The sequence below is a fragment of the Carassius carassius genome, chromosome 19 (genome assembly GCF_963082965.1).
Source record: "Carassius carassius chromosome 19, fCarCar2.1, whole genome shotgun sequence".
NCBI lineage: Eukaryota > Metazoa > Chordata > Actinopteri > Cypriniformes > Cyprinidae > Carassius > Carassius carassius.
In genome coordinates, this window is record NC_081773.1 from 7,045,950 (window position 1) to 7,068,014 (window position 22,065).

A 22,065-nucleotide genomic window follows, 5' to 3' on the forward strand; every position below is an offset into this window, starting at 1 on the left:
GTCTTCGAAAATAACAGAAAACCTGAGTGCACTGTGTAGAAATGACTCGTTTCATGACATCATATTGCAGACAGGATGAAATAAGTGCTTAATCTACACATCATGCCGACATGAAGGCATTTTAAATCAGTCTGTGCTTTATAGAGACACCTGAAATCTGAATACTCTGCTTGTATTTGAGTCAAATATGTGAACGGGTCCTTCCCTAAAAATACTGCACTCCTAGTTTGAACCCTCAACATCTGCTCTAAATTTTCAGGTCACATCCAAATATAACACTAGCTCACAATCTTTACATTGATTGTCACGGTTAGCCTTTTTAGCTTTACTGACAAAACGAACCAGAAAAGGTAAAAATTACCTTTAAAAGCTATGCTGACGTGTGCTCTGTAAATCTGCTTTAAACCCTGAATGTACTTAGTGAAAAAAGGTTAACGCTCACTGCTGAGTGAAGCATTTTAAAAGGCAATCACTTCTCAAGAAAGTGTCTGTGTGATGAACTTTTGCAGCCTGTCTGATTCTTCAGAATCATATTCATATGTTGCACAAATTCTGTATGCTATGTTACTAATATAAAACATTCACGGCAGACATGACTAGCTAGCACATATTCAGCAACACATCAGTCGATCTCACAAAATCTGACAACTTATCCAGGTCCGAAAATAAAACACCCATTTTGCATAAAAGTAAGCCTATTTTTTTCATTACTGTAATTAAAAATAATTATGAAAATGAACATAAAAAAAAAGATATTTAGCATAAAAAGCCTATTCTCTCATTTCTGAAATGCAAAAATTACTGTAATGGAAAATAATTGTGATGGAACTGTAACAATACACACACATAAAAAATTAAAAATACGGATATTTTCCATAAGGTAAGCCTGTTTTTCTCATTTCCATAATGCAAAAAAAAACAAACATTCTCATTAGTATAATTAAATTAGCATAAATATCAATTATTTGTGATGGCAATAATAATGGCTAATGATTGTGCTTAAAAATGATTATGCAAAGCATGTTTTTAAATAGGTAGAGTAAACTAAACCCTGAACACGTTCTTTATGAGATTCTTAACTCCGTTTACATTCTAGTCTGGAAAAGGTTTGAATCAAATACAGCTTCTCACATTGGACATCGGCACTGATATTATATATGCATATTTTTTACATCACCTGAACACAACATATAGCCTACCTCGCAGCGGTTCACTTATAAAACTATTTTGCATTTAAAAACGAACAATAAATAAACAGGTTTGTCAAGAGACAGACTACGAACACAAATGGACTAATATGCATCACATTGTCGTTTCTAGCCATAATAGTGTTCTCTTCCAGCATCTCCTCTCTACACACTGCAGACTGGGGAAAAGAGAGTTGAATCTCAATCTAACCCCACATTTCAAGCTTCATCATTGCAATGAATCTTAGAGATAATTCGAGTCATCCTACATCTGGTTATGAACTAAAGAAATAGTTCTCTTGTGAAAAGGTTCCTGGAACACAGATACATTTAGTAGCACAATTATAAAAATACAATTTCACAATCCCTGTGTGCTGCAGACAGTTCAGTAGCTCATTATCAGTAGGCACAGTCCTCGTCCCCGCTGGTTTTGACTGTATTTCCGTCCTAGCGAGAGTCTCATCTGCTCTGTGAAGGCTTAGCTGTCTTTGCTTATTATTTCCAGTAAAAGCGGAGACACATCAGGCTGAATGTCCTGGATTTTCAGCACTTGTTTTGTATACTCTTCATTCATGCTCCTCATCTCGGTCAGGCACGCCATGATCTTTGGGTACAGCAGACTGGCAGGAGGAGAAGGTTCAAATGAAAGTGCAATCAAAGATTTTTTACCCCTATAGTAAGACAGAAATAAAGAGTTCTTACTGTTTATTTGGCTCGGACCGCTTGGCCTCAATGTAGGTCTTCAGGGTGAGTGCTACTATTTCCTGGTTGCGGTCGATGATGCTGTGATGTGTCACGCCGGGGCGATCTGGGGATGAAACACACACACACGCGTGCGTGAGATGTGAAACAGATGGCTGTGTGTGGTCGATGTGTATGCTGAACTTCATCTGAATTACCTGGGGAGAAGAGCGAGATGGCCTGCATCAGCACATACTCCTCTTCATGTAAGTGTAGCTTGCGCAGAGCGTAATGGAAATTCATCATATGGTCCAGCAGATGGCGCTGGAAGCCAGCTGAAGAGTAGGGAACGAAGAGAAACATGTCAAAACATGGGAAAGGATGAAGTGTAAAAAAAATCTAATAAATACAATTAAGAGGATGACTACTTTTAAATGCCTTCACAGCATGTGCAGTACCTACGGCAAGGTGAGAAATGACACTAGATTCATTTATTGATGTTTCGATTTTAAGAGGAGAAACGTTTTCAATGATGCAAATGGAATCAAATAAAATATAAATATTAGGAAAATCTGAAATTAGTAAACATAGATGAAACTTAACGTGTAAATATTAACTCGGCAACTAACTGAAAATTGATTTTGTTCCGTTTAGTGTAAACTTACGTAAATTCCTAAAATTTAAATAAAACTAAAAGTTAAAATGAAAATAAAAGTAAAAAAAAAAAAAAAAAAAAGATTAAATAGTAAATTTAAACATAAAAAATCTAAAAGAAATATCACATATCAAACTGTAGTTTAAAACGGAAACATAAATTGAAATTAAGATTTGTCCTCATTTGTAAGTCGTTTTGGATAAAAGCATCTGCTAGATGAGTGGAATGTGAAATAAAACGAATATTGATTAACTAAGTAAAATGACCAATAATCCAAATCATAAAATAAACTGAAGCTAAATAAAATCATATAAAAAACTGAAGAAATTACAATCACATACAATGAAGTTTTAAAACTTAAATTAAAATAAACACTAATAAACTAAAAATACTAGAAATATTAACTTAAAACATAAAAAAGTAAAACTAACTTTAACAAAAATTTAACATTTTTAAAACATCAAACGTTAATTATTATTATTGTTGTTTTTTATTCAAACAATCAATTCAAAACATAAATAAATGGGATAAGAGACAAAATAATACTCAAAGACAGAGTTCCCAGTGAGAATCATGCATTTAAGCATTAAGTATTTGCATCGGTGTAAAAAAAAGAAAAGAAAAAGAAAAGTCACATATGACAAGTGTTAATATAGTCAATGTGCATAGCTCAAATAATTTGCTCTCGGAAGAGTTCGATTGAAAATATTCCCACTGGCTCTAAATTAATTACTGAATTCAGACACGTATACTGCAGCCTTCTGTTACACAAAGGTTTTCATTTGATCTTCATTTAATCTGATTGAAGACTAGAAGCACTGGAGATGTTACTTTGTGACGTTTCCAGGCGATAGCTACCACACGTCGACACGGTAAAGCAAGGGTTCATAAAACAATGCAAGGGTTCATTAAACAGAAGAGCTATTGTGAATGACAGCTGTATGAAATCAGTTGTCAGGGTGATGACACAAGATGACATTGAATTCAGAGTTCATTTTAAGGCTTTAACAGCTGCCTCTTAGAAACTGGAGATAAAAAGTAATTAGTCAATATATAATGAAATGACACTTCTACAGCTGCTATGGAAACTTAGCCTTGAAAAGCAGATCAAAATAAAAAAATTCAAGGATGGACTGAAGCTTTTAATAATGCCACCACAGGCTTTAATAATGCCATGTATGGGTTCTTATTGAAATACTCAATACAGTATAAGCTTTGAAAATGCAGTTTTATACTGCCTAGCAGGGGTGGAACGGTACACAAACATGACATTTCGGTACATAGCTGTTTTTTTTTTCAGTACAGCAGGAGGGAAAAAACCTAACCTTTTTTTTTTGTATTATCATTGAACAATGGTTTACTGAAATTGCATTTTCTTGAAATAAAATAAATTACAATTAAAACTGTCTTAGGGATAAAAATCTACCTCATCTTAAGCTATAGGGAGCACTTCTACTTTTCTATAAGGTTACAAGAGCCCAACATTCAATTACTATTTATTTTTACCTATAGCAATCAACACTCAAATTAAAAATCTGTATGCAAACATGTAAATTGCACATAATGCCGTTTTTGAATTAACTTCTAAATTATACAATTTTCATTTGTTGTTGAAATGCAATCATTTACACGACGGCTGCCATAACTTGATTCATAAAATATATATTTTTTAAAACGCATTAAAAAAATCAAGACATCACTAACAGATACAGAGTAAAATATAATGAAGTGAAATAGGCCTGTTTCTCAAAATGCTCTTCTCTAGACTTCCTTTCTCTAGCAAACAACGAGCTGTAGACATTGGTGACTTGCCTGAGGTAAATTAAATGCTACGTGACATTTTGTTCACAAGCTGTCTTACTGACATCTTTCCGCGGTTGAAACACTGATTGAGTGATTACATCAGGTGTTCATTCAGGTTTAATTTGCGTTAAAACTAAAGATGAAGGGATGATCATTTATATAGCAATCTGTCTCGCGTACATCAAAGAGCGCCAAAACGGCATTTCATGTCAGAATTTCCTGAAAAATAAAAAAAATAGCAATGATTGGCTTAATACACTTGCGTACCGAACCGAAAGACCCGTACCAAAAAAGTATGTGTACCGTCCCACCCCTACTTCTAAGATACACAAACATGAGTGAAGGATAAGGTGTCATGCTTGGCTAGTGACAAGTCTTTCACACAGGTTTCTTTAACCAGTTTAACTGCATTTCTGCCTGAACTCTCTCTCTGTTCCCGGACACATTTTTACAGTGTGGCACTTAAAACATTTCAGACTTATGTGAGAAAAGAGAAATGCTGAAGTGTGTCATGTCCACTAGCAGCAAAGGTAATGGTAAAGGGATCCACTTTCCCTTCTGCAGTTGGGCAAGGGCCAGACAGTCCTGTCCCAAAAACATACTGCTGATGTTGCTCTTGCGATGCTCAAAACACCACGGAGTGTTTGTAGTGTTAGGATAATCGTAGTTTTTATTTGGAGCTTGTTTCTGCATGGGATTGAAAAAAAGAAAAAGTAATTGCTTGTTTTTAATAGTGCAATTCTGACTTTTTTTGCACAAAAGTCAAAATTGTGAGATATAAACCCGGAATTAGCTAGATGTAAATGCAGAATTTAAACTCACACTTGTGAGAAAAAAAATTGTGATAAATATAATGAATTGTGAGATAAAAAGATGAATTACCTTTATTTTTTATTCCGAGGAAAGAAGAAAAAAGATTTTGAAAAATAAACTCAGAACTAATATATAAAAGTAAAGAAAAAAGGAAAAAAGTTGCAATTACATATTTTATTTTATTGGTAGAAACGAGCTTCCATAGTCACTGCATATTTTTATATTATATTTAAAAAACAACAATAACTTTAAAATAGGTCTTATATTTGAAGTCAAAAATAAGCATGAAAGTTGAACTGACACAATCCCATTTAAAGTAATGCCAATAAACGCAGACTGACACGTACTAAGGCAGGAAGTGCTTCCTGAGACAACTTCACAGTATCATTTTTAAAGAAAGCCTGGCTACTCGGTTCAGTTTCTCCCTGAGAGGTTATTAGCTCTGCCTGCATCTCCCTCATTATCCTGCTGCCCCACTGTGCTCCCAACACCTCTCTAGCACTATGGGGGGGGTTTCCCCTCTTCCCCTTCCTCCTCTTAGCTGGAGGGTTATGTCTGTGGCAGATACCTTTTCAGTCCTTCATCAAAGTGGTTGTGCTTTATTTCCTGCTTTGTTTGGTCATGGTCACATGGCTCTTGATGCAATGTATACAATGTTCTGCAATATACTGTTCACTGAGTGCAATGAATGATAAAAAAAATGCCACTGTGCATTACAGAAGTCTGATAATGAGACTCCAGAATGACAGACCACTTATTTACAGGAACACAAAACCATGGGAAACCATGGGAACCTTTGGTTAGTAATACGTCATCTAACCCTAGTGCTGTGTGAGGGTAGAAATGCATGCTTGCATTAGGCTATATACAACCCGAATTCCGGAAAAGTTGGGACGTTTTTTAAATTTGAATAAAATGAAAACTAAAAGACTTTCAAATCACATGAGCCAATATTTTATTCACAATAGAACATAGATAACATAGCAAATGTTTAAACTGAGAAAGTTTACAATTTTATGCACAAAATGAGCTCATTTCAATTTTGATTTCTGCTACAGGTCTCAAAATAGTTGGGACGGGGCATGTTTACCATGGTGTAGCATCTCCTTTTCTTTTCAAAACAGTTTGAAGACGTCTGGGCATTGAGGCTATGAGTTGCTGGAGTTTTGCTGTTGGAATTTGGTCCCATTCTTGCCTTATATAGATTTCCAGCTGCTGAAGAGTTCGTGGTCGTCTTTGACGTATTTTTCGTTTAATGATGCGCCAAATGTTCTCTATAGGTGAAAGATCTGGACTGCAGGCAGGCCAGGTTAGCACCCGGACTCTTCTACGACGAAGCCATGCTGTTGTTATAGCTGCAGTATGTGGTTTTGCATTGTCCTGCTGAAATAAACAAGGCCTTCCCTGAAATAGACGTTGTTTGGAGGGAAGCATATGTTGCTCTAAAACCTTTATATACCTTTCAGCATTCACAGAGCCTTCCAAAACATGCAAGCTGCCCATACCGTATGCACTTATGCACCCCCATACCATCAGAGATGCTGGCTTTTGAACTGAACGCTGATAACATGCTGGAAGGTCTCCCTCCTCTTTAGCCCGGAGGACACGGCGTCCGTGATTTCCAACAAGAATGTCAAATTTGGACTCGTCTGACCATAAAACACTATTCCACTTTGAAATAGTCCATTTTAAATGAGCCTTGGCCCACAGGACACGACGGCTCTTCTGGACCATGTTCACATATGGCTTCCTTTTTGCATGATAGAGCTTTAGTTGGCATCTGCTGATGGCACGGCGGATTGTGTTTACCGACAGTGGTTTCTGAAAGTATTCCTGGGCCCATTTAGTAATGTCATTGACACAATCATGCCGATGAGTGATGCAGTGTCGTCTGAGAGCCCGAAGACCACGGGCATCCAATAAAGGTCTCCGGCCTTGTCCCTTACGCACAGAGATTTCTCCAGTTTCTCTGAATCTTTTGATGATGTTATGCACTGTAGATGATGAGATTTGCAAAGCCTTTGCAATTTGATGTTGAGGAACATTGTTTTTAAAGTTTTCCTTAATTTTTTTACGCAGTCTTTCACAGATTGGAGAGCCTCTGCCCATCTTTACTTCTGAGAGACTCTGCTTCTCTAAGACAAAGCTTTTATAGCTAATCATGTTACAGACCTGATATCAATTAACTTAATTAATCACTAGATGTTCTCCCAGCTGAATCTTTTCAAAACTGCTTGCTTTTTTAGCCATTTGTTGCCCCCGTGCCAACTTTTTTGAGACCTGTAGCAGGCGTTAAATTTTAAATGAGCTAATTAAGTGGATAAAAGTGTAAAATTTCTCAGTTTAAACATTTGCTTCGTTATCTATGTTCTATTGTGAATAAAATATTGGCTCATGTGATTTGAAATTCCTTTAGTTTTCATTTTATTAAAATTTAAAAAACGTCCCAACTTTTCCGGAATTCGGGTTGTAATCTAGAAGACTTGGAGTTGGATCTTGTGTTCTGCATTGAGGACCATCTCAAGGCTACATTTGTGGGTTGACTTTAAAATAGACATTAAAATAACTGAACAAAGCCCTTGACTTAGAACCTCATGGAATTTTACTTTGTTCTCAAAACCCATCCTTTTCTGATAAACATATTTACATTATCTGTTAATTATCGAAGCAAAGTTTTAGATTCACAATTCAAAAATAATTCAGAAGACACCATCCTATAGAACACTGATCTTAAAATATAATCTGAAACGCTTTCTAATATGAGATCACAAAATACTAAAACGATACAAATTCATTTTTCAATTGTATTTCTTTTATCCTGTTATTTAATTTTTTTATTTATATGTCTGTATTCATTTTTTGGTTTGCTTTTCTTTTTTGAGATGTCTTGTGTTTTTGTGTGCTGGAACTAAATAAAGGAAAAAAAAAAAAACATCTTCTCCTGAGTTAAAATGTTTTTAAAAAGGTCTTTTAAAACAGGCCTATAATACAATGAATAAAGCTTTTACTTTCTTACGAACGTACTGGACTGAACCATGACACCACTGTGTAGTATCGAACCTAACCATGAATTTCTTGAACCGTTACACCCCTAATATATATATAAAATACATAAAAATATATAAAATTTGCACACATTCAGAAATATTGAGTGAACAGGATGTATTTGAAATAAAATTATTTTGTTGCAACGGTGACATAAATGTCACTTATTATCAATTCAATGCATCCCTGTTGAATGATAGCATTTATCAAAAAAAAAAAAACCTTTCTAATAGTGACCTTGAGGTTAATGGAGATCTACGAAGCCCCTCACCTCTCATGGCGTCATCCAGGCAGTACTGCAGCGGGCCGCACTCCCAGATGCCCGTCACCTCATTAAAGAACATGTTGAAGTGGATCAGAATGATCTCAAAGGTGGCGCCTTTCAGCAGCGCGATCTGGTCCTCTATGATCAGAGCTCTGCCATTCAAAACACAACAACTCCATTATAATCTTATAAACCACCAGTGATTAATTTTTGTTTCAGATGGAAGAGCCAGTATTCACCTGAACATTGCGAGTGTTTTACTGAAGTTGATTATATTCTTGATCATGTGCGTGGTGAGGTCTGTAAAATGTGGCAGAGTAGTGAAAATGACACTTTTATGTTGCTTCCGCTCTTTACTCTGAGGACTCTGAAAGCTGGAGGAAGGGGTCGAGGGCGAGGAAAAGCTGATGTTCTGTGGCAGTGCATCTTCAGACAGTGTTTTGTGCATGGCTGCGTGAAAGACCCTGCCACTGTGTGGTGGTTCTAGACCATCCTCAGAAATGGATTTCTGATCGCGATCTAACGGCTGCGGATATAAAGCCTCTGATGAAAAACAGATTTCATTCAGTAGACACTTTTGTCTGACTCTCAAATCATAATAAGATAAATATGTTACCCGGAACTGAATAAAGTTGGTGCAAGTCATGTCGAAGGTCTTGTGATGTGCAGTGAGCAGCTCCTGTATGACAGTTTCCTGTTGAGAGGAGAGCGTTACAGGCTCCTCCTGCATCCTCTTCCTCCTGATCTGCATCCTCCGCTTCTCCACGGCCTCATCCGACATGATCACTGATGAAAAGAACCGCATGAACTGAACTGAAGGTTACACCAGCACATTTTTATACACAATTAGGTATAAAAAAAATACAGTAATAATTGTAACATTACGAAATTGTATTACAATTTAAACCGTTTTCTATTTGAATATCTTTTAATATGTAATTCATTCCTTTAATGCAAAGCTGAATGTTTAGCGTCATTATATCAGTCTTCAGTGTCACATGATCCTTTAGAAATCGTATTATTATCAATGCTGGAAATAGTTGTGCTGCCCAATATTTTTGTGCAAACCGTAGTTCTTTGATGAATACAAAGCCTAAAATAACAGCATTTATTTAAAACTTTTGACCAATTAAATGCATCCTTGCTGAAAGTATTCATTTTTGAACAGTATTGTTTTATACATTAAACATGCTTCTTGTATTACACATGCAAGAAAATAATAAATAATCTTCAACAAATTACACTGTTGAAGAACCATTCATCACTCTATATTATTATGATTAGGCTATTGAATGTAACCATTAATCAAACATTTGTCTCTTATATCACACTGCCTTGAGCTTTGCTTTCTTAAGGATTCGGGAACACGGAAAGTAAAGCTCAATCAAACTTACGTTCCCTCTTCATGCCGATTGAGAGGCATTTCTGGAGTCTGCAGGACTGGCACTGTCTCCTGTTGCTCTTAGTGATGACGCAGGCGTTCTGAAACGGGCAACAGAGCTGTGCGGGGCGCTTCATGGCGCGCCTTACAAACAAACACACAGGTATAGAGTCAATCTTACTGACTGCAGAAAAAGTAAGACACCGCAAGATAAGAGCATGACTGTCTACCGGTGTATTTCATGCAAAGTATACTACAAATATATTTACATACTTTATAAAATATCTGCCAATTGTACTTTTAGTATCCTATACTTAAACTCTGCTAAATCAGAACTATTAATTTTGTACTAAATGCACTTTAATTGTGAGGAAGTAAGTCCAACTAAGAAGTATATCTGAAGTACTGTATATCTGATTGTGCTAAAGTGAAACTATTGTAAGTATACTTTAGGTACACTTTAAATATATTGCATTAGAAGACAGACATTGTTCAAAAATCATACAATCAATATCAATAGTGACATTAAAACACATTTTAAGAAATGTGCAAGGTGTGCACAAGTGATACTCCAAATAAAGTTTGGCTGCGGCTATTTGCACTAAGTGAAAACAGCATATTTTCTTAGCGATAGAGGCTATTTACACTATGTGCAAATAGCAAATAGATTCTATTTACACTGTTAAAATAGCTGGATTTTCTGCTATTTATACTACCTATTACAAATAGTGCACCTCAGTATTATAGTACATTATAAAACAGTATGCAATAATTACATAGAGTATAAATTCAAATTTGAATTCAAATTATTAAATGGATGCCACCTACAGCCCTCCCTACACCGGCCAATGTGATATAAAAGTTTGGCAAAAGATGGATTCAAACTCGGGTCAATCACATCAAAAAGAATACGGTACACGCTTTAGCATCTACACTTTCATCAGGGTTAACTAGCGTACCACAGAATAGAACAGAATAAATATAACAGAACAGAATAAAACAGGTCAAATGTTAGCTCACATATAATCAGGAGTGCACCAGGATGGCATTTTTTGTCCCCCTCGTTTTAAATATCCCTTTTGTCCCAAGCGCTGGTGTTAGTTCACCCAAAAATGAAATGTCTATCATTATTTACTCACCCTCATGTCTTTACAAACCTGTATGACGCTGTTTAAAAGAGCTAATAAAAATGTTCAGTTTTAGAACGTTTTGGCTGTTGTAGTCAACACAATGAGAGTCGATAGGGTCCGAAACAACACTTCAAAAATATCTTATATAGTATAAACATTGCGAAGACATGAGGGTGAATAAATACTTATAATAATAATAATATAAAAAAAACGTATTATTTTTGTGTGAGCTATTGATTTAAAACCAGACCCTGCTGTCTATTAATTACAATATTTGTCTGTATATGACAACAATGATCCAAAAGAGCAGCAATGGCAATAGAGGCTAATACTGCTTTATTTAAAAAGCATTTGAATATTCACATCTTTTGTACATAAACCAATATAATTCCCATGTTTTTAAAAATGCTGAAAGCACCCTGGGAAACAAACAATTACCGTGTGACTGCAGTTGTTCACAGAGGACGTGTTGTGAAGCGTGTGGGCTGGCCACAAATTCAAATGGTCTACTGTACTCTATAATTACTTAATTATCAAGGGCTGCTTTCAAAAAAAAAAAAAAAAACACTTGCAAATCATTATTTTGTGTATTTGGTATAATGAAATGTGTTTATGCGGTTTAAGGTTAAAAAAAAAACACATTATTTTCCACATAATATGCATTCTTGTTTCTCCTCTATGCCCCACCTTTCTGAAATGCATCGATTTTTACAAAGCTCATCGGTCTGAAAAGCAAGGTGTGCTCTGATTGGCTATCTATCCAGTGCATTGTGATTGGACGAATGCCTCAAGCGTGTGACGGAAATGTTATGCCCCTCATCATACTGTGATGACGTGTGTCCTGGCAAAACAAGACAAAAACAATAAAACACATTGCAACCGAGCCAATCAGTTTGCTCACTCACCTGAAAAAGCCCTTGCAGCCCTCACAGGTCATGGCGTTAAAGTGGTAGCCTGTGGATTTGTCGCCGCATACTTGACAAATTTTGGGCTCATCATCCTCCTCTGTTTCTTCCTCAGAGCCATCACCGTGTCCCGAGTCGTCCAGGGGAGAAAGCTCCTCCAATTCTTTACTCATCCTGAGCTGAAGTAAGCACTGCAACAAAGGCACACGTCACTATATCGCACATAGCCTCTCATGACCACCAATGACGTCTCTCTTAATAACAAGTTCAAATAGAGAGGACTTCCTAAAACTGAAAACCAAAGGCTACTGAACATCCAAAAATTAGTCTGCATTCACTGAACTACTACGGATTAATTTACTATGACTCCAAACAAGAAATAGGTGGATGGATAATTACCATTAACACCATTACAGCACTATGAGGACAATCACTATCACTTCCTCATACTGTACTGTACTGTACTGCTGTTAATACCGGCTCCTGCTTTAATCTTAACCTTATGCACATCCTCATAATACTTGCACAACTGCAGAATCTGCCTCCAGCACACAATATCCAGAGACATAATATTTGCACTGCCTCAGTACAGAATGGGAATATTGTAAATTGCCTTGGTCAACTCATTTCACACGAAGCAACTTTGTGTCATTTAGCATTTGTTACACCTTTGCATATTATATTTTTGTAGCACATGTACATACACACACACACACACATATATATATATATATACACACATTCACAAACATACAACATCTTCATTCAATTTTAATATTTAAATTATTATAATCATTTATTAAAATATTTAAATATTTAATATCAGCATGCATTATCTGAACTGGTTCTAAAAGGAAAACACGCAGAGAAAGCAAGAGAGAGGCTGATCTCAATCATACATAATCTTCAAAACAATTCAAAGGCATAGCAAAACAAATTTAATGAATTCTCTTTTCATTTGAGAGAAGAAATACAGTTATGTCAGATGATTTTGAAAAAAAAAAAACAACACAATGCAATGAGACAATTTCAGCATTGTATTCAACTTACCAATATCACATCCATGGTTCACAAAAATGACTAAATCTAAGCCACCTTTTACTACCAAGCTGTCTGAAAGCTCCAGTAATAAAATCACAGTGAATGAATCATGTATCAATCATCCCATAATCATTAGACAGCTATTTATGAGCAGGCTGTGAATGTAATTGTAAAGCAGAGCAGAGTTCAGGAAACGTACCCTTTGCATGATCCATGTAGCGCAGAAATCTAGAGCGTGTCCTCCAGGGCAATACCTTTATCCTAAATAAGCTTTTGAGAGAACACGGCATATACACACACAGCATTGCCAAGCAAAGCTGAAATTATGTGTTGCCATGGTATCCACGTGGGACCACCAAGCATTGGTCAAGTCAGACTCCCGCTCGAAGCCATAATACTGAAGTACCTGCAGCATAACAGTCTATATGCCTATTCAGAGGCAGAAGAAGGTCCCTTTATGATTTATTTCTCTCACTGTGCATGAGGGGAAAAACCTTTTAAGGGAGTTGATGGTGAATAACAAAAACCACTTATTCAGTCTTCTTTTCCTATATTTTTATCATACAATATAAAATGTTTTTTTATCATAATGTATAAAATAGCCATTTATTGTTACAAATGGCTTATTTTATTATTTACATTTAACTTCAATGATTCTGTTTTCTGTTTTGTGTAAACAGTTAACATTTATATTTATTAATTTAGGACATGAAAGTCTTAGCAACTTATAAAAATAATAATAATAATGTTACAAAAATGTCTATTTCAAATAGCCTAAATTATGTTTTTTTTTAGCAGTAAATCAGAATATTATAATGACTTCTAAAGGGTGATGATGCTGAAAATTCAGCTTTACATGACAGAAAAAAAAATGTTTAATGAAATAGCACAGAACATCTGACAACATGTTGTGTTGAATAAATACAATTCCTAAAAGAATTTTCATGAAAGAAATTCCCATGGTATGGTAAGGCTTCAGAAGACTTGCAATATTGTGCAATAAGTTGCACAGGCTACTTAAAAAAAAGAGCAGCTTCAACATTCTTCTAAACATGTTTCATGCAGGTTTATATTGACGTGATGCATTTTGCTGTAATGTTTTTTTTGCCTTCACTTCAGCTATCATCTGGAAAACTGTAACTAGATTTCTTAATCCTGTACTAACATCTTACTGATATCACACAGCCTAACTGCCATTCATTCAGCCTCGACTACAGCACCTCAGGGTTCATTCTTAATTGCACTGTACATTTATTTACTTCCACACCACATGACCAAAGAAAGGCCACTACACAGAATAGTGACCTATTTTACGGAGACTGGTGCAGATTAAAGTGTTTAAGGACCTTAATGCTGACAGTTGACGCAGATGAACTCTGGAAGGTCAGACCGAGTTCACTCTTTGGGTCCAAAGAGCTATAACCTGCTGGTTAAGTGATGCACTATTTTTTGAGAGTGTTATCTATTGCCTACATACAAACGGAGTACAGGTTTGTCAGAAAGGAGAGAAAGCTCTCAAGTGCTGATTTCTTCCCTGACTGCACCGATTACCCTGCCTCTTATCTGCTCGATCTCTGCATTAGCAAAGCCTCTAGCTTTCACGGTTCACTTTCCCTTGCGATTAACAACACTGTGGACCCATTATCCTCTGGACTGATTAGGATTTGCATTGTGAAATTCGTTTTTGGAACAACAGCTCAGAAAACCTACTATTCTTCTCCAAATCTTAAATTCATCAAGATAATGGGTAACGGGGTATAAAAAATAAATAAAAAAAAAGTACACCTGTCCTAGTTGTTGGCTCATTTTTGATCATAGGTATACCCTGGGTTCACCATTTAGGTCAGTATTTACACATTTCTGTGCTTAATTAACAATTAATGAACACATGGAACTGGGATGTTAGCTCATCTTGTCCTCGGATGTGTACATTTTGAGTATGTGCACATAATGCTGTATTCATCCGTCTTCCTACTACATCACTGGAAAATATCACACAATGCATGGACAGCATGCTAGTTGTTGTCATAGACATTTTTTAAAAATCCAAAAAAAAAAAATTGGGGAGGGGGGGGTGGGGGTATTTAGGAAAACTATTCCAGGGAATAGAGCAGGGGTGTCAAACTTAATTCCTGGAGGGCTAGATCCCTGCAGAGGTAAGATGCAACCCTAATTAAACACACCTGATCCAACTAATTAAGTCATTCAGGCTTATTTGAAAACTACATGGTATATGTGTGGGAGCAGGGTTGGAACTGAACTCTGCAGGGCTCCGGCCCTCCATGAAATGAGTTTGACACCCCTGGAATAGAGCATCACAGTCCCGCCCACAGCCCGAGAGAGCTTTGGTGCTGGAAGTAAATTTCCCATTCATTTCTCCCATTGACTTCCGTATCTAAAGAGTTTTAAAGCATGTCTGAGGATAACCAGCTACGGCTGAACTCATAAAAATATAACATATCATTTCGAGTTAAAAAATTAAGAGAAAATCCAAAAAGTCAACGGTACAAGACTGTGTTCATATTTTAATTTCTACTAGGGATGAGAAGGTACTCATCCCTTAAACCACCGTGCCTCACTGAAGCCACAACCGCGAAAGAGCCTTTTGAGCGACTTCCAAATCTGACGACGGCCGCGCGAACTTTTTCCTCCAATTAATTGTATTTTATATAGTGAATGTGCAGTAATAGCAGTTCTTTCAGTATTAATCGTGTAAATAAATAGTTTTTTATATAAGTATTGTGTATTGATTTTTACATTTATCATCGTGTATTTTATATATTGTGTGCGTGTGTGAAAGCGGTTAACGATAACCTCAGCAACGTGGTGCAGTGCTTTGTCGTCAACTTCCGGCACCCGCTGTGGGCGGGACTGTGATGCTCTATATGAATTGTTATATTTAAGTGTATAATATGCTCATTCCAAGACTTTGGTGTTAAAAAAAGCTGCTTGGGATACGGTAAAATTACCAGGAAGTAGGGATGGGCGTTTTCCACAAATATCACATTCGAATATTTGAGCTCACAAAAAACTAATATTCGAATATTCGTTTATTTAAATTAAGTTTAATGAGTCAGACGTTATTTTTCAGCAACATTTGTTTTCGTCATTTTGAACAAGCTTATAATAAGCTACAACATTACACATCGTGTTTTGTAGCTGAAAACCTTTAACAATGCGTGCAAACAAACAAAAGTACAGATTAAAAGCAAAAAAAAAAAAAAAAGTGAACAAAGAAAAAACGTAAAGCAGCCTGCAGCAATTAGGCTATTGTAAAGAATGTAGCTTACACTTAACTTTTAAACTGTCAGCAAATCTTTTTTGCTTTTTTTTCTATTGTTTCAAATGTTCTTGTTAAGAAATACGGGCATGTAAACATGATCGAGGGAAAGTCGGCTCCTTAGTCTGTTAACAATAAGGCCGGCCGCGGAGAAAACGCGCTCTGACGGCACAGACGTTGGCGGGACTCACATCGGTGTGCTAAGCGAATAAGTTTTGTGAAGCGCTTCGTGTTTTCGTTTCACCACTGAATGGGATCCTCATCTGGTGGAATACATGGCTCCAGCAAGAACTGTTCCCGCTCGTCTCGGCTGGACTCTCTGTAATCATCGCTGGAGAACTGGCTCAGCCTTTTCCGACGAGTGGGCATTGCATCTTCTTCATCGTTGGTGACGGCGGCTGCATCCGCACCACTCGCATCAAGGAAAATGTTCTGATAATGTTCAAAAAAGGTTTTTTTCCTTACTTCTCTCATGTTTTCATCGAGAAACCGGAGATGTTTGTGCCGAGGGTCTAGGGCAGACGCGAGAAGAGGAGTTTTCACTGCATTCTCCAATTTAGCTGTGTATATTCATTGCTTGAGAGATGCTGCAACAATGTTCTTGGATCACTTTGATTTTCCAGGCATATTTGAAGTACTAGAAGACCGCAGTTCTTTTAGGGGGCGTTCACATATCGCGTCTTTTGCATGCTCTAGTTCGTTATTTCCAATGTAGGCGTGCGGTATGCACGCTCATAATGGAAGCGACGCGGTCGCGATGCGCACGCGGTAAGACGCGGTCCCGTTTTTTCCAGGCGCGTCCGAACAGCATCGAGTTAAAAACATCTCAACTTTCAGAATGCCGCAAGCGCACCGCAGGTCATGTGACAAGAACTAAACATTCAGCTTCATCCTTTCCTGTAACAACTTTGAAAGCTCAGCCAAGATGAAGGAACAGCTGATCATAGCTGTATATGGATCGCCATTTTGAAATAAATTTAGTAGCAGAGCTACTGAAAGCGATTTTTTTTGTGCTGCAAATCCATTTATCCTTTGCTGAAATTTCCCCGTCTTCATGGAGAGAACGCGTCGCCTCAGGAGCGCTTCTGCCCGAGCGCTTTGGAAAGAAGGAGAAAGCGGCAGCGCCTAGCCTTTTCCACGCCTTATTAGGCGCAATATGTGAATGGCCCCTTAATCATTCATTAATTATTTTTTCCTTGCATACACCTTCAAATATGCCGTGGAGAATCACATTTCGAAATTCGAATATCATTTTTATTTATCGAATAATTAGAGCAGAACGAATATTCGAATGTTCGACTATCCGTGCACATCCCTACCAGGAAGGTCAAAAATAAGTGCACTTATATAACCAGCTGTCAAACCTATTGAAATTCTTTTGTTGGGGAGGGGAAGGGGAGAGGGAGAGACAGGAAGACAGAATATATATGAGGGAGAGAGAGAGAGAACAGAGAACATTCACTCACATTGGGACAACATTAACAGCCTGCACTGACATCCAGCAGCTAAAAAAAAAAAAAATAGGATAAAAATGCACTTAGTCATGTCATTAAACGTGCATGGAATGATACATTGTAATTTCACTGATTTCAACCCTTATATACCTTTAAAACTTGGATTAAACTGCTCCTTAAAATATGCAGGTCCTTATACATCAGGCATAATTTGGCTCACTATGATTTCCTGACAGAAATAGCAGGAAAAGTTCATGCATAAATTATATTTTCTAAAAATGTACTTATCCTCAGACTATGAGTTTGTTTCTTCATCGGAACAGCTTTGGAGAAATTTAGCACAACATGCATTATTATGTATTATGGACTCTTATTGGCCAGAAGCAACAGTTTGAAGTTAAAAATCCCTTAATGATGGATTTGTTCCTTAGAAAACCACAGCTTTTCACTTCACAAGGCATTAATTGGTGGACTGTAGTCATGTCGATTACTTGTTTATTAGTTTGATTTATTATATTCGATGCATAGTCACTGTAAAGGGTAAAAAAAGCAGTTATAAACACTTCACAACCATTCACAACTCATTTTGCAGATATTACTATACTAGATAACTGCAGTCTGTGCTCTGCAGGCTAAATCAATTGCAGAGGTTTACAGGCTTATTGAAAATTAGAAAATGCAATTTCATCTCTTAAAATCTTTCTTCTCTCAATATTACTTAATAAACCATTATTGTGCTGAGAATGCAAGATAGTTGATCTCCACAAGATATTTTGACAAATTGAAGTACCATAGTTTCACTGTAATGCAACATCTTATTGGTTCATCCTTCTGGTTCTTTGAGATGTTGTGTATTTATTGTGTATCATCATTTGCATTCATTAAGAGACTTAATTGATTTATACCATAATTTATTTTACTGAAAGGTAATTTCAGTAATGATATATTTCCCTACAGAAAAAGCAACGTTACTGAATGTCCAAACTACACACATGCAGCAGCTCATGTTTAGCTAACTGCAACTAGGTCAACACATTAGAGACAGGCCAGCAGTACAAACTGCACAAAGCATTCCTCGGATATTTAGACTAACTGAAACAAACTAGCCAATATTGACTTTTTGTTTAATTAAACCTTCTGTGATGCAAAGTTTTTCTGCCAACAAAAGGTCAGGGTCAGAAACAAACTGCTCCATTATTTGCCTTCAGGAATGGATTTCCAGTGGCAATTATTATCATTATTCCTTTTTAAGGCAATCGTTTCTTTGAAAGAGGCCTCCTCTGGCAGGCACACTGAACTAAACTCTGGCATTTTTAGCAGAGCCTATCTAAACGCCTCTGATTGGCCACTGCATTCATAAGCTAAACAAATGTGTGTGGTTATAATTCTCAATACTGCAAAAAAAAAAAAAAAAAAAAAAATTAATAATAATAATAATAGATTAGTTTGATTTTAAGACCCCAGACACTGAGTTATAAAGGCATTTAGCCAATACTTTTCCTCTTTATAGATTTATTCTTATTCAATGAGGAAAATAAAACAAAGTACAGTACACACATGCATCTGCTGTAAATAATGAGCTATAGGCTGCATCCTGACATTATATTCTAAAACACAAAACAACTTTCAGGCAAAGAGTAAGTTCACTAACATCACAGAAGCTTTACATTACGAGCATATATGTGACCCTGGACTCAAAAGGGTCCATTGCTGCGACTGAATGAGCTCAAAAAAAAAAAAACCTTGCTGTGATAACTGATTATGCTCAATGGCTCAGAATAGAACACAATACAACGGTGGCACTGGGTTAAAGCTAAGCAACTGCGCAGACGACTGGACTGATTTGATTTACAACAGTCAAGTCCTGCACAAATGTCACAGAATGTACAGTATGCATCGCGGTGAATATACATATATAATATATATGTACAATATATAACTGATGAATGACTGTTTGTAGCATGTTAAACGGACAGCAGGAGTTTATAAATTGCTTTAGTCGTCTCTTTAACTGCATTTCGAGACAGGACAGTATATTTAAATCACGACAAACACACACACCGTGCTGACTGACATTCATTCCTATAGTTTGCAAGCGGTATTATTTATTCGTAATACACGTTCAACAGTTGCGTCACGTCCCGCGAACTAAATTAGTTCAGTAGCTAAATGAAAACAAAGGCACTTACCATGTCATATCAGCACGACTTTCACGTAATGCCTCAACATGACCAAGTTCACCGAGCTACGACGTCAATCATGACACGATCCGTTTTGCATTTAAAGTCCTGATCCTAAAGAACGCATTGTGAGTTACAGCCGCCCCAGAGACTTTACTTCCTGGTTACAGATGTCCTGGGAAGGACACACTTGACGGAAAAGAGAGAAAACGTACTCTCGCTATAGTCGCGAATGCATTCGCTTGTTTTCCGAGTTTCCTGATCAGCCAAAAGAGCAGACCTTCGAAGTCGAGAGGGAAGGGAAATAAAAGAAGACAACCAATCACAGACGGGGCGAACTAAATGGAGCATTATGCAATTTGTTTATAGAAAATTATGCAACTACTGCTGCAGCAGCAGGCTAATAGGTAACAGTTAGCTTGCAGTGTTTGTAAGCCAGCGATGTTTTGATATAGCATACCGGTAATTAAGCCTTAATTAATTAAAACAAAGACTACTTATAACTTTGTTGATCTTTAGTTTCAGCTCTACAACATAAATCACACAGTCATAACCCAAAAGTACGTTAAATACTTAAAAAGAAGAGTCACTTCTGTGTTTTAAAACTGTGGCCAAAATTAAGCGCAGTAAAGTTAGTTTTAGGTTTGATATTCGCTGGATTTTCGACTAGGCTTGCTTTAGGGACCGTCTGCAAATTTACCTCTCAGTACAAAACGAAGTCCAATAATCAATACAAATTATGTTTCCAAAACCACAGAAAATGTCTTGTGGGCAAACTGACAGAAAATATTTTACCAATATGTCGCTACAAACAATATCTCCCTCACTGTATGTACAGTACACACAAGCTATTTTCTTAAAAAAATTACTATAATTCACCAAAAGTTTTTTTTTTAAAGTTCCAAAGGTTGTAGGACATTTGTAGTTGCAAGACTGACTTACTACAGGTGAAATTTTGCCAATATCTCCCTTACTGTATGTACAGTGCATATAATTATTCTTAGAAAACAATTACTGTAAATAACCATGAGGCTATTTTTATGTTCCAAAGGTTGTAGTATATTTGTAGTTACAAGACTGACTTACTACGGGTGAAAGTTTGCCGATATCTCCCAGTACATAATTAATACAGGAAAACAATTACTGTAATTGACCAAAAGGTTTTTTTCATGTTCCAAAGGTTGTAGTACATTTGTAGTAACAAGACTGACTTACTACAGGTGAATTTTTCCCAATATCTCCCTTACTGTACGTACAGTACATAATTATTCTTAAAAACAATTACTGTAAATCTCCAAAAGCTTTTTTTTCCTGTTCCAAAGGTTGTAGTACATTTGTAGTTACAAGACTGACTTACTACAGGTGAAATTTTGCCAATATCGCCCTTACTGTACGTACAGTACATAATAATTCTTAAAAACAATTACTGTAAATCACCAAAAGTTTTTTTTTCATGTTTCAAAGGTTGTAATACATTTTTATTTACAAGACTGACTTACTACAGGTGAAATTTTGCTAATATCTCCCTTACTGTATGTACAGTACATAATTATTCTTAGAAAACAATTACTGTAATTCACCATAAGGGTTTTTTCATGTCCCAAATGTTGTAGTAAGTTTGTAGTTAAAAGACTGACTTACTACAGGTGAAATTCTGCAAATATCTCCCTTACTGTATGTACAGTAAATGATTAATCTTAGAAAACAATTACTGTAACTCACCCTCAGGGCTTTTTTGTGTTCCAAAGGTTGAAGTATGTTTGCAGTTACAAGACTGACTTACTACAGATGAAGGTTTGCCAATATCTCCCTTACTGTATGTACAGTAAATAATTATTTTTAAAAAACAATTACTGTAAATCACCAAAAAAAAAAATTTCTGTTCCAAAAGTTGTAGTACGTTTGTAGTTACAAGACTTACTTACTACAATAAAATTTTGCCAATATCTCCCTTACTGTACGTACAGTACATAATAATTCTTTAAAAACAATTACTGTAAATCACCAAAAGGGTTTTTTCATGTTCCAAATGTTGTAGTAAATTTTTATTTACAATACTGACTTACTACAGGTGAATTTTTGCCAATGTCTCCCTTACTGTACGTACAGTACATAATAATTCTTTAAAAACAATTACTGTAAATCCCCAAAAGGGTTTTTTCGTGTTCCAAATGTTGTAGTAAATTTTTATTTACAATACTGACTTACTACAGGTGAATTTTTGCCAATATCTCCCTTACTGTAC

At 36.3% G+C, this 22,065-nt stretch overlaps 1 protein-coding gene across 1 annotated transcript; it reads right to left on the reverse strand.

Moving 5' to 3' along the window:
• Positions 1-893: 893 nt before the first annotated feature.
• On the reverse strand, positions 894-20,255 carry nr1i2 (nuclear receptor subfamily 1, group I, member 2). Its single transcript, XM_059499667.1, has 9 exons — positions 19,830-20,255; positions 11,866-12,056; positions 9,844-9,974; positions 9,066-9,235; positions 8,689-8,975; positions 8,456-8,601; positions 2,087-2,203; positions 1,890-1,995; positions 894-1,807 (listed from the first exon to the last, which is right to left on the reverse strand). The coding sequence occupies exons 1-9, from the start codon at positions 19,830-19,832 to the stop codon at positions 1,666-1,668; spliced, it is 1,293 nt and encodes a 430-aa protein (XP_059355650.1). The 5' UTR covers positions 19,833-20,255; the 3' UTR covers positions 894-1,665.
• Between the last annotated feature and the right edge of the window lie 1,810 nt (positions 20,256-22,065).